The 13,260-nt window shown below is 38.7% G+C and overlaps 1 protein-coding gene and 1 pseudogene across 6 annotated transcripts in view; both read right to left on the bottom strand.

Annotated features, from left to right (window-relative positions):
* LOC122659903 (protein STRUBBELIG-RECEPTOR FAMILY 5-like) overlaps positions 1-8,459 on the bottom strand; it is a 31,999-nt gene extending 23,540 nt beyond the window's left edge. Inside the window, exons 1-6 of one of the 6 annotated variants that reach the window (XM_043855063.1) lie at positions 8,051-8,459; positions 3,342-3,474; positions 2,934-3,005; positions 2,744-2,809; positions 2,374-2,445; positions 2,217-2,288 (exon numbers count right to left, since the gene is read on the bottom strand). In XM_043855063.1, the coding sequence (XP_043710998.1) occupies positions 2,217-2,288; positions 2,374-2,445; positions 2,744-2,809; positions 2,934-3,005; positions 3,342-3,474; positions 8,051-8,153 (518 nt within the window). In that variant the 5' untranslated portion in view covers positions 8,154-8,459. Of the gene's footprint in view, positions 1-2,216; positions 2,289-2,373; positions 2,446-2,743; positions 2,835-2,933; positions 3,077-3,341; positions 3,475-8,050 lie in introns of those variants that run through there. The other 5 variants (XM_043855064.1, XM_043855066.1, XM_043855067.1 and 2 more) reach the window with 5 other exon arrangements.
* Positions 8,164-10,287, bottom strand: LOC122659357 (annotated as a pseudogene).
* Positions 10,288-13,260: the final 2,973 nt, after the last annotated feature.

The raw sequence follows: 13,260 nt of genomic DNA, 5'->3' as shown, positions 1-13,260 counted from the left end.
CAAGTCAACATCTAACTTAGAACTTGCATTCTCCAAGTCAATCAACCTTGCTAGACACACATTTGGAGCTAAAGCTTAACGGTAATAGTGTTTTTTTCCCCAAATTAAATTTTTTTTGTACAAATATATTACAATACATGGTAGATTTCTTTCATGTTTTTATATGTTAGCAGTAGTGGCTTGATATACAACTATACGAAGTCGGATTATTTTTTAGGTAGTTCAATTAATTTTTTAAGAGTAAATTACACAGACATCCCCTGTTTTAAGCCTTAATTACACTGACCTCCCTGTGTTTCTGGCAATTACACAAACTACCACTACTTTCCAAACCTTGTTATAGACAAGCCCTCACCGTTATTGATTTACGGTTAGTTGCTAACGTCCCGTGGAAATTAATTTCTAATTAACGATTCTACCCTTGAGAAGGATCAAGTTACCGATTTGCCCATATGTTTACCCTTACCCTCTTTTTCTTCGAACACCACCACCTACCTATCCCTTGCAAGACTATAAATCCACCTCCACCCTTGCAACCCAGCCCCAGCCCCAACCCCTGTTCTTCATCTGAATTCACCGCCCAACCCCTGATCTTCATCAGCAGCGTTCAGGAGGATGGGAACGAAAAGCAAATAAATGTCAATGGAGAGATACATTGATCCTGGTTTTTTATTTCATTTTTCCCTAATGAATGCCATAAACAGTATGTGAATCATGTAAACACCGTCTTCAAGATCGAGCTTTCCTGTGTACTTCAAAGGAAAAAGCAGTGGAGAAATTGAAGACACAATAGAACATAAAAGGACAAAACATGGGCTTCCACGAGACCCAATAAATCAATGAACCGAAATTTCATATAGACTCACAAAAATCACAAAGAACACACAGTTTTGAGGAAATTGAAGTCCAAAAGCAAAGCCAAATTGACAGAGTTTGTTTTTTATCATCTCTCCCATAACAAGCCAAATAAACATACATTTAACAGATACAGAATGAAATCATCAATATGACTGCCAAGTGGAAAAAGCTAGAAAATCAATCGTATTGACCCCTTCTGGAAGTCCCAAAACCACTATCTTCTTTTCCTTCTTCCATCAAAGGTCAGAATCTGTTTTCAGTCTTGCGCATACTATTTCTTCTTTGGTTTGCTCTCTTGAATACTATTCTATGCACTAATTGTTATTTAAGTTTCTTAAGCTTGGACAAATCCTTAGGCTGCAGTAGACCCCAAAGGCAAATCCCACTGATACTACTAACGGGTGGTTACACACAGCCTTCTAGAAGACCTGTGGCAACACCTTATTGGCTTGGTTTCTAATTCTGTCCTGCCAGTTTCTATTTTTACACCAACTCACTATTCTGTCACATCAGTTACTAGTTACTAATTCCATTCCCCACTTCCTACTTTGTTTTCACTTGCTATTTCTCCTCTTTAGTTGTTGTTTCTAACCTTCAATTTCTAAATTTAATCCACTTTCTATTTTCACAACTCCTTGGGTATATTCCTCTCTAATAGCTCTTACGAATGACATGGTAAGTCACTTTCAAATAGGGCTGTAAATGAATAACTGAAAATTCGAATTTGATCCACATCCGTATTCGTTTAGAGATATCTCGATAAAAATCCGTGTAGAAAAAATCTGAATACTTAATAATAAAAATTAAGTAAATAATGATCATTAAGGTTTTTGAAGATTCAACAGGTTATAGAATATGAGGAAAAGAGAATCATGATCTAAGAGACATTGATTGAGAGTGAATTGTATCCGCTAGGGGGAGGAAGGTCCAGCTTACAAAGGGCAGAGATGTGAACGGATGGTTGAAAATCCGAATTCGATCCGCATCCGAATCCGTTTAGAGGTATCCGTATTAGGCCAGGGAATATCTGGATCCGATCACATCTAATCTGTATCCAAGCCGAATCCAATCCGTTTACAGACCTACTTTTAAATCAATTTGAAAACCCTTTTTTATCCATGACTTCTCCAAAATTGACATCTCCGGTCTAGGAATGCATTAGATATTTACCTAAACCAGTAGGTCCTTGAGCGGATCCCACGAAGAACAATTGGGTATAAGACAAGGGGCAATCAAAAGAAGGTTACATATTCCAAGTACAGTAGTACACCTATATATGTACACACACACACCAGATCTTATGGTCCTAATATGAGCATTACTTTTCTACCAAAAAAAAAATAATGAGTATTACTTACAGCAGAGTTAGTTTAGAGAGTTTCCCAAACATATCACTCAATTGGCCATTAAGCTTATTGTGACCAAGATTTCTGCATGCACTCAAACAGGTCACTGATGAAAAGAATCAACTGAAGGGAAAGACACATATGCCACAGAGAAACAAACATCACTTACAGTTCTTTCAGATCAGCCATTTGAGAAATAGAATAAGGCACACTACCAGTAAAGCCATTTCCAGCGAAGTTTCTGCACATCAAGTTCATTTTATCACTGTTGAGTTCATGGAATCATTGAAATGGTATTTCTCTTGATGATGAAATACCGTTTGAATACATTTATTGAAGATCAATGTAGCCATATGATAAGTTGACATATAGGTTCACTTCATAACAGTTGTTATCTATATCTTCATATGTTTAACATATCTAAGAGGACACGATTATAAAATTCCTCCCAAGAAAAACATATTTTCTTAAATTGTATATGAGAGTCATTCAACCAAAAAAAAAAGTATATGAGAGTCATTTGTTTGGTGCTGACTTACATTTGAACAGCATTGGGTGGAAGTTGATATGGTATATCACCTTTGAGGTTGTTCTTGCTCATATCACTGTACTATGACAAATAAATGCACATTGCCATCAATTGAAATCCTTTCAGGAGAGGTTTAAAAAAAAAAAAGGGGAGGGGGGGGGGGGGGGCATAAATGCTTATGTACAAAAGTTGGGCCTCACAAGTATGTTACAGATGTCAATCCTGACAGCTGGTAGCCCATGGATCCAGTCAATCCAAGACCAGATAAGTTTCTGCACAATTCAATGGAGGGAGGGTTAATAGTTTACCATCATTAATGACTTTACTAGAACTAAATGTAACTGTTATTCATTTATGTTCTTGTTTGTTAAAAATACATACGTGGGTAATTGGCTTAGCTAAGTAAATTGGGATTTAATTGTTTCTCTTTCCTAGTATAGTTATGTTTCAGTTCCTATTGTAACTAGGTTCTAGGATTACCTATTACCCACGTATGTATTTTTAACATTATTTTTACCAAGTGAATCAAATTATGTAAGTATCTTCACTTTGCAGTTCCCTTAGAAATCAAATTCTAAAAGTAAACGAATAAGGACCGTAGCACAAACATTTCTGTCACAGAAGAGCCTGAGCAAGTGATTCCTTCCCAAGATTGGCCACAAGGATCACCTCCACTTGATTTCCATCCAGTCAATTGTTGAGGGGAATTTAAGCTTGTATACATCACATTGAGAGCAGAGACTGCAGAGACAATTACGAAATAAAAGGCTAAAACACATCAAGATCTGAAAATACAATGACAGGCACAAACAAAGGCACGTGCTAACATCATCCCTAGAAAGAACATCTATGAATTGGATCTCATTGAAGTATTGAATATAACTTTCTTTCAAGAAACCTTCACCTCAAATGGTGAAATATTTCTTAGACATTAAGTTGAGACAAAAGGATAACCCAAATGTCAACAAGTATAGACATGACAACTGGAAATTTTATTCAGGAGGGAGACCAAGGCACATTTAAAAAGAAAAAGACAGAACTTCCAATTACGGGGGGGGGGGAACATATCTCAGCTATTGCTACCTCTATTATAAATGAAGCACGACAACATCCACACGTTATAGCAATTTCTTCAGCTAAACTAAGGGTGTGTCCAAATCACTAAAATATTGGACACACAAACTTCCTCTAGCTGCTTGGATTGCTATATCAGTAGAATGATATGTTTTACATTCTCAAAAACTCCACGAAGACTTGTCTCAATTTCTCGGTGTCAGCTACATCCAGTCCACCTTCCAATCTATCTAGAGCCCATATCTTCCAACTTCCCTTTAATCATAGGTTCTCCCTCTTCTCCCTGCCCAATGTACCACCTTGTTGGTCTTCCCCCTGTGCTTTTTTATAATCTTCAAGTTGCATAAAATCGCTCTTCACTGGTATTACGGTCATTTTTTGCACACAGAGAACCAACTCAATCAACTCCCCCCCCCCCATCTTGCGTCCTTATGGTTAATATAGTCCTAGATTGAAAATAACCAACCTAGAAGCCAAACCAGGATCTGTTCTGCAAAAGGGGAGTTCGGTTAGGGTTAAATCAATGGAAAAGGTCAATTTTAGGGTTGGGATTTAGTGGGGTCTAGGGTTTGATGCTAGGGTTTAGGTAAGTTAATTAGGGGAGTCTTCCAGTGAAGGTCTTGTTAACAAATAATCAGTCTAAGGCTGCTGAACAGAATCGGCAGCCAGGTTGGTTGAGTTAGTGTTAGGTTTTTAAAAGAGAGATGAGTGAAGTTTCTAGGGTTAGAGTGGACAGATTAGGGCCAGGGTTGGATCGAGTCTTCCAAAGGGCTGGAAGAACACTCAGTCAAGGTTCGGTAGTATTCTGATGGTTAGATTATGCTGGGCAGGTTATGGGTGATCTAGAGGAGAAGAAGAGAGTGGTTAGGTTTGGTTCAGGTTCAACTTACTTGGTTATTGAAGAACAAGCTTGAACAGAATTTCTTTGTTGATGTAGAACAACTCTTGGAACCAGAACTTAAACAAGAACTTGATTAGCAATGGAGAAAACAAGTAACCAAATCGAACCACCCAGGCTCCCCACTGCAAGGTTTCAATCGGATCATACACCAATTCCATCAGTCTTGACCAAACACAAGACAAATCTCCCTGGAGAAGACAAGGTTGCAGCAGCAGCTAAAGAATTTTTTTTTCAAAATTGTGAGGTGAATGAGCCCCACGAAAATTAGTTTATTTATAAGGGCCATAAGGCCTTCTCCTATTACGCCTAGGAGCCAAAGAGCCCCTAGCCAACTTCTATTACAATGCCAACAATTAAAAGGGTCATGTGACCACTATAAGTAATCACATGACTACTAAACTACCTAGGCGATTCTAATGCATCAAGGTGACAATTAACTTGTCCCATAAACTTAAAAAGTCATATGACAACTAAAAATAAATAAACTAATTTCAAATTAAAAGGGTCATGTGACCACTTAAGTAGTCACATGACTATTACATCAAAAATCAAAATAAAAACTAAGTATAAAAACTAACTACTAGCAACTCTACTTGGACAGCTTTGACTTCTTCTTTCGGACATAAGTCTTCACACCAGCATCAATGGTGGCACATTATTTATTTCCATCCAGTTCTTTCTAGTCTTGCTAGTAACTCATAGCATACTGTGCAATGTATGCATTGTTTCTTTCATCACCCAGCATTCACTTCCATAAGGATGGTTGGTCTTAAAGCAGTCTATTAAAGATTACATTTCAGTTGATATGCATCTATTATAGGAGTCCATAGGAACTGCTAAAAACCTATGGGCAAGATCCTCCTGAAATGGGAGAAGAAGAGGACAAAAGTTGACATGGCAATCCATTACAAATCATTATATGTATAGATCGTCAAAGCCCATTTTATGTCTTCAAACCCAGCCTATCAATTCACTCTATAATGCAAATAGTTAATACAGATGACTGAAAAATGATATCAATGGGCTCCAACCATGGAGCCTTCCTCCCTAAAACCCAAGTATAGGCATTGGTAGAACATAATTCTTTTCCCTGATTAACAACAACAAAAAAAAAGAATTTACCGATATAAATCTACTTACAATTCCAGTACAAGATTACCCATTAAAGAGAAAAAAAAAATGCCTCCACATTTGTCCCTTAAACAAAACTTTTCTTAGACGGAGCAAAAACCAAAATTAAAAATAGAAGATTAACTGACGCAATCGAGAGTGAAGAAGCCTGTTATGATGATGTATGGATGCAGGCTTGCATTTTTGTTGGGTGTCCTTGTAATGAGCTTTATTATAAGACCCAAATATTAGGTATGGAGGCCTGGGGAGGAGCACCGAATTAATTTAGTCTTAGGGACATTTATGTTTTTTTTTTAAGTTTAGTGGTGTCAATTTACATCTGGCACAAAGAAAATGCCAAATGAATGGAGGAAAAGCATTGTGATGCCGATTTACAAAAATAATGGTGATATTCAGAACTGCAATAACTATAGAGGCATAAAACTAATGAGTCATACGATGAAGTTATGGTAGAGGGTTATTGAAACCCACCTGAGAAAGGAAACTACTATTTCGGAGAACCAATTTAATTTATGCCAGGAAGATCCACGATGGAAGATATTTTCTCACTTAGGAGACTCATGGAAAGATATAGAGAGGGCAACAAGGATCTCCATATGGTCTTTATTGACCTAGAAAAAGCCTACAACAGAGTCCCTAAGGAGTTAATCTGGCATACCCTAGAAAAGAGAAGAGTGTCATGTGAATATGTGGAGCTAATCCTCATCAAAACAGATAGTTAACTTAAAAGGAAAATTGAAAATAGGTCCACACGCAGGTGGGGGGGAAATAAAGGACTTAAAATGCTAACTAATGGACCCAATGATGTGCTGAACCAAGTCCATGAATGGGCTGGAAAAATAGACTAGTCGAGCAAGGCTGCAGCAGCTGGGGCCTGCTGCCCTTTTCTTCTTGCAGAAATATGTCTTCAGCTCCTGCCCTGTATCAGTCCAAATTAGGGGTTCTTAAAGTAATTAGAAATTTCTATTTTGTACCTTCTAATTTTATTGCATAAGATAATCTATATAACCCCAACAGTTTTGGAGGTTGAAGTGAAATAACTTTTATCTCTCTCTAAACCAGATTTTTTATCCTTCTCCTAATTTCTTCAATTTATTAAAACTAATCAGTAATCAGTTTTAACCTTTACCCCACCACCTTTCCTTGTACTTCGGCCCAAGAAATCTAAATACCTAGGTTGTCCTACATAATTAACAATCAAAACCTTCTTCATTCCTCAAACAAGATGGAACTCCATTATCCAAACATTAGAGCAGTCAAAAAAAAATTTCATAGACAGGCCAAATTGAAACTACAATTGCCATTGTCCCTACAAACACCAGAATAAACTATGCCTTATCTTAAAATATTCTTCAGTTTCTTTCTTCACTTACATTCCACATAAATGCATAAGATATCCTTTTCTATGGTGTGCAATCCGATAACCAAAAGTCATCGTATCCAACTAATAAAGTGCCAAAGATCTAAAGGTATGGTCCATGCAACTCCAAATAGACTAAAACAATAACTCCATACTACCATAGATACCTCACAATGGGGAAAGAGATGTGAAGATTTACATGTGCTACACACACATCAACCTAAACCCCAGTACTTAGGTGAACTAAACAAAAGATCCTGTTAAGCACAGCCACCTAGCCAAATATCTCAAGTATTGGATATGAAGAGAGAAGAGAAGATAGGCTCATTGGGACTATACTGCCGTAATCTTCATCACATGATAAACACAAGTATCAATTTTAGTAGGACTTCAGTAACCAAAACCTTTTGTACCATCCTATGTACCATCCTTCCATGTTCTTATAAATTGAAGCATTCAATGGTTTCTAACCAAAAAAAAAACGATGTCAAATTCTTTGCATTGTCAGAAAAGAAAAAAAAAATGCATGAATCGGAATGACGCGTTCCTATTTTTTGGATAAGATAAATGGAGCTCCAATTCTACAAAAGAATCTGAACTTTTAAAACACATCATAGGTGAATTTAAAGATTCTACAATAGTAGTCTTCTTTAGCCTTCTTTTAAGTACAGCTGAACATGATTTGTTCATATCCATCACAAAAATGACTGAATTTGATCCAATTCGGCACCGACTTCAGGGGAAAAAATCATATTGCCAAGTTCCAACAATCATCACTTGTACATTTAAAGAAAGATATTTGAATATAAGGATTAATGTACTATCATTGAACAGATAAGTAAAGGTCATACCGTCTGGCTTATCGGTTTTAGCATTGACAGGGATTAAAATCCCAAAAACAATGGCCCAAAACCCTAGAAAGATCGGGACCATCTTCCCACGCAAGAAGACCATGCATGCAAAATCAGCGTTTTCTCTTCATCACATAACCGAGATTCTGAAGGTCCGAGGATGGCGATGATGAAGAAGGATAAGAATGTCCAGATTCTGCCATGAATGCCAAGAGGAAGAGAACCCCTCCAATGATCCAACCCCCTCGATTTCTCGCGGACTCTGTTGCTTTCAGTTTTAGCAAATCGCCGCTAAATCTGGAGGTAACACAGCCGGAGGACCTTGAGAGCGCCATGGTAGTCAAAAGCGAGACAATCGCCCCAAGTGATGGAGAACCTCTGGAAATTTATTCGAACACTCGGGTCATTTGAAACTGGCTGCGGTTGGGTGAATTTTTATCCTCTCAATTACACTGTCCGTACTTAGACCTCAAGTACATCTAATAGAGGGAGCTGGATCCCACCTCGGGTTGTGTGTTCGGGCAGGGGGTATGATAGTCATTTCTGCCTCCTATGTTAGATGTACTTGAGGTCAAGTACGGGCAGTGTAACTAAGAGGATAAAGATCCGCGGTTGGGTAGGATGTAAATCGGTTCCAAATTGCGTTTACGGTTCGGTTGCAAAAAGTGGCAGCAGGATCCAGATCCGGACTTCTATAATTGAATACTCTAACCAAACCTAAGGTCTTTTTGGTATCATAATTTCATTTTGTTTTTTGCCTATTTAAAAAAAAATCAAAAATCATTTTGATCAAAAAATAAAAACTGTTTGGTAACTACTAAAGTCAATAGATTGTAGAATGAATGAGTTCGGTTTTACAAAAAAAAAATTTAAAATAAAATGAGTTTGGTAACTACCATAAATAATTTTCACAATAGATAGGTGAAGAAATTCTCCCATCACCCATCTTCTTTCCCAAATCAACTCTAAACCATAAGGGATGGGATCATCCACCAGAGCTGCATTCTCATCCCCACAAACCGAATTGCCATCACTGCCTGATTCTGAACTCCTGTATCTAAAATTCACAGTAATCCTCTCCTTTTCCATAACCCTATAAGCAAACATCTCGAATGGGATCTATGATACTGTTGTTGGATTAGGATTCCCTTTGCATCAAACTTCTTGGAGAACCAAGCCTCAACATCACAGAAATCAACAAGTGACATTGGAGGGTCAGGCTATCTATGGTCTAGTTCAGCACTAGGAACCGCTTGATATAGCGGAGGATCCTACAGATGGATGAGAAACTTGGACATTGAGTTGGGTCAGTATGCCAACATTTCTTGGTCAAGTTGGTGAGGTATTTTGGTGAATGAAATGGGAAGAGTAACCTGTCCCTTGCCCTAATGTTTCGGCTCATCTTGTCTCCCTAGAGATGCCTATCTTCAAATGGGAGCTTCCTTGACAAAAGCTCAAAGCAAATCATACCAAAGCGGTAAATATCGGACTTCTCTGTGTACTTGGAACTGGAAGTAGTCCTTGATTGTTCTTGCTCCAATAGAATCTATGGTGCATACCAGATGAATAGTGCCTCACTTTGATTCGAGGAAGTTTGAGGGGTGGAATTCATAATGGAGAATAGGCCAAATCCTAAAATTTTAGTGTGCAGGTATCCATCAGGGGAATTCCTCGGTCGAACAAGGACATTGTATGGATTTAAAATCTCCATGGTACATCTTTAGGGAGTGGAGATACTTCATCCCTCTTGCAATCTGAAGCATTAGGTCGACCGATACAGCTAAGGAAAATGGAACCTTTCTCTGTGGGCTGCAAAGCTCTTTGATGCATGTGATGAGGTCCTCATTCATTAGCTCCATAACTAGGAAACACTCTTTCTTTTCCTCATTAAAGAACCCACAAAGGAATTGCAGAATATTAGGGTGGGCAAGGGAAGAGAGAAGAGATATTTCAGGAATTGCAGGCTCAATCTCTCCAAAGAAATGTCATAAAACAAAGCTTTCCCCTAACCACTGAACCTCCTTAAATTGGCTCCCACTCCCTAGTCGTCTCTTCAGCTGATAATCCTTTGAACCCACCAAAATGGAGCTTGGGAAAAGCTTCCCATCAGAAGGCTTGTTGTGGTCAAGATTCTTTTGTAGGAGCTCCATAAGACGTTGTTCTTGCTTGCTAAAGACCCTGACACAGAAGAGACCAGAACGTCTCTTCTCTCTGATTGTCTCTAGAAGAAGCTGCATGTCCTCCTTCCAAACCACATCTAACTGGTTTTAGATTTCTTGAGAAACCAGGTAATGCTTCTCAAAATTCCACTGGAAGAGTTTTGGATCCATCCACTCCATCTCATATTTCTTGGACAAGACAACCCTCTTCTTCAGGATCTCATCATGGTCACACCCAGAGATTTCTCTTGCAATTTCAATGGCTTTAATGATGATTGGGATGCATGAGAGCAGCAAGTTGTGGATGTGGAAGAAGCAGAAGGGACTTTTCTAAAATCAAAACCAAATGTCTATGTTACCTTCACTTCTTCTACCTTACAAGCACGTGCTCATTAAACTTAAGCGAAAAACTGAAGGAAAAACATTTTGTCTATTATTTTAAATAAAAAAAAGTTTAAAAAATTCTATCAAACACATGAAAAAATGAAAAATTGTCAGTAAATGAAAATGAAAAATGATACCAAAAAGACCCCTAGTCGATTCAGTTCGGATCTAGTTACAATTTGGTTCATGTATATGGTTCTTATCTTGTTACTTTATCCTGTTCTTATCTGGATACATTCAAGTCTCATGGAATCATTAGTTTCTCCAAAGCAATGATACTAAAACAACAACAGTAGCAGTACATCATACAAGGACTAAGAACAAATGCACAATGGCTACGATGGCTTCTGTAGACTAGAGACCACCCTACACCTAAGTGGATAAATGAATATTCATGATGGAATATCAACTCCAAAGCACAGTCTTGGTCAAATAACCCCGATTATGTCAAATCATCAGCCACAACCTCGTTTGCAGCTCTCGGTTTCCATTGAAATTGAAACTAAAATTTCAGAGTAGCATGGTTTTAACGAGGCGAGTAATTCGGTCCGGACTCGGTTAGATCCGATGGTGTTATACCCAAACCCCAAACCAAGACTAATTTGGACTTGTGTGTAGCTACTGCCCCTATAATTGACTACACTAGTGATTTTGGACTACAATAGTTGATCCCAGATGACTAATGGTAAGCACACTAACCATGAAGATTTGACACACAATAGCATAATAAGACATTACCTTTTATATTGCTTAACCATTGCCTAAACACCCTTGAAGATGGGTGAAGGAACTGGGAAAAAAACCCAACTATTATCAGCTACTTTGGGGTAGCCGCTTGATCAGTGCAAACTGATCAAGACCAGCTGGCAGGTCTGAAAAAGCCCAACCATGTAATATTAGTTGTGGGGCCCAGTATATTGGGGTTTTTATTCTTCACTCTTATGTCCCCACATATTTATTAAACCTGCCCCAATCTGACTGAAACCTTGCTTACAGATCAGGAGCCTGAGGTCACACATACCAGTACTCTGTGTTGTATTACTCCTGTGGTTGAGTTCATGTGAGGTGCCCCCACTGATGACATCCTACATACCAGCAAGGAGGAGAATCCCATCACCATGCAATTACTCAATGCACCACCAGATGTACAACTCCAGGTAACCACTCCTTGTTATATTCCTAGGGGCCATGCCCATATTCATACATGTGACTTAGTAAACATGTGAGGGAAGGTGCCCATGCGAAAGCCCCAACCTTTGTGAAGAATTTAAGCACAAACAGCAAAACAAGATTCTCTGGACGATTCCAAACGCCCAGTGAAAGATCCAGAGTTGCTGAAACGTGTAACTTTCATTCCAAAATTATGGGAACCCAGTGTCTTGCAATGGGGATCCCCTCAACACATCCCCAATGTCATGTAGGAACTATCCCCCATCCATGAAACCATGTGGGACCTACCTACATATCCTTACACAAAGAAAAGCTAGGGAAATAATTAGATTTTCTTATTACAGCTCCTAGCCAAACAGACCTTAGTAGAGTAAGAGACTCAGCCTTAGACATTAGCTTCTACTGTTCAAAACGCTGAAGGAGAGGAAAGAGAGAAGGAAGAGAAGGAAGGAGAAGAAGAAGGATAGAAAGGGAGAGAGAGCTTGGACCTTGGCCGAATTCTACAAACCTTGAAGGTATACCTCCATTAGAGCCTATCCAAACCCCTAACATGTCTCTCATTTCTGATTCTTGCATAAAATTGTAGAATTAAGCTATGTAGCCATGTCCTACCATGCTCCCATATGTAAATGCCATGTAGAATGCTTAGGAAACCATAGATCCTTACATGCATGCCTTGAATTCTATGTTATTGCTCTTCATCTACATTCTTACAAACCCAGAAATGCATAGACATTAGTTCCAGCCATATATATAACTTAGTTTTATGCTAAACCATGAGCATAATGCATGAATGGTAGGATAGAACCATAGATCCTTACATGCATGATGAGATTCCTACACTATTGCATTAGTTATGTACTATAATAGGCTAATATAATTATCCCCATACTATTTTGTATGATTAGAATGCTAAGAGACCGATCTTGGTCTTGCCTTGCTTGAACCTTGTATGCTTGAACCCAATCCATCACCCAAAATGGCAAACTAAGATTAAAATCATGTAAACCTATCAGAGAGACCTAAACTTATCCATTGCTAAACACTGAGCACCATCCCAAGTCGAATTGGGATGAATTTTGCAGAGAAACTCCTGTAGATATTCAAAAATCCGGTGTTTAACAGGCACTGGGCGTTCTACCTTGGGTGTTTCAAACACCCAGTGTAAGGTCCAGTGGCAGTTTTGTGACCAAACTTAATCTAAACTTTAAGAGACTTAACCCAATGGCCCCAAATGGCATTTAGGACCTGAAACCCATTATAAACCCCTAGCCCATGCAGCCTTGGTGCTGTCATTACCTTAGGAGCACCAATGGCCATAATCCAAGGAGGGACCATGGGACCAAAACATGAGCCAACCATAGGGAGAACCATTGCTATCACTCCCCAAGACTGTTGTGGTGTAAACAAAGGAATCCTAGGAAGAACCCCCACTTTTGCTGTATTTTGCTCTTTGGGCATTCCACTCTCGGCATTTCAAAGGCCCAGTGGAAGGTC

Source organism: Telopea speciosissima, chromosome 4 (assembly GCF_018873765.1).
Source record: "Telopea speciosissima isolate NSW1024214 ecotype Mountain lineage chromosome 4, Tspe_v1, whole genome shotgun sequence".
Lineage (NCBI taxonomy): Eukaryota > Viridiplantae > Streptophyta > Magnoliopsida > Proteales > Proteaceae > Telopea > Telopea speciosissima.
Note: the sequence above shows the minus strand (reverse complement) of the source record. Positions and strands in the feature narration are given on the sequence as shown.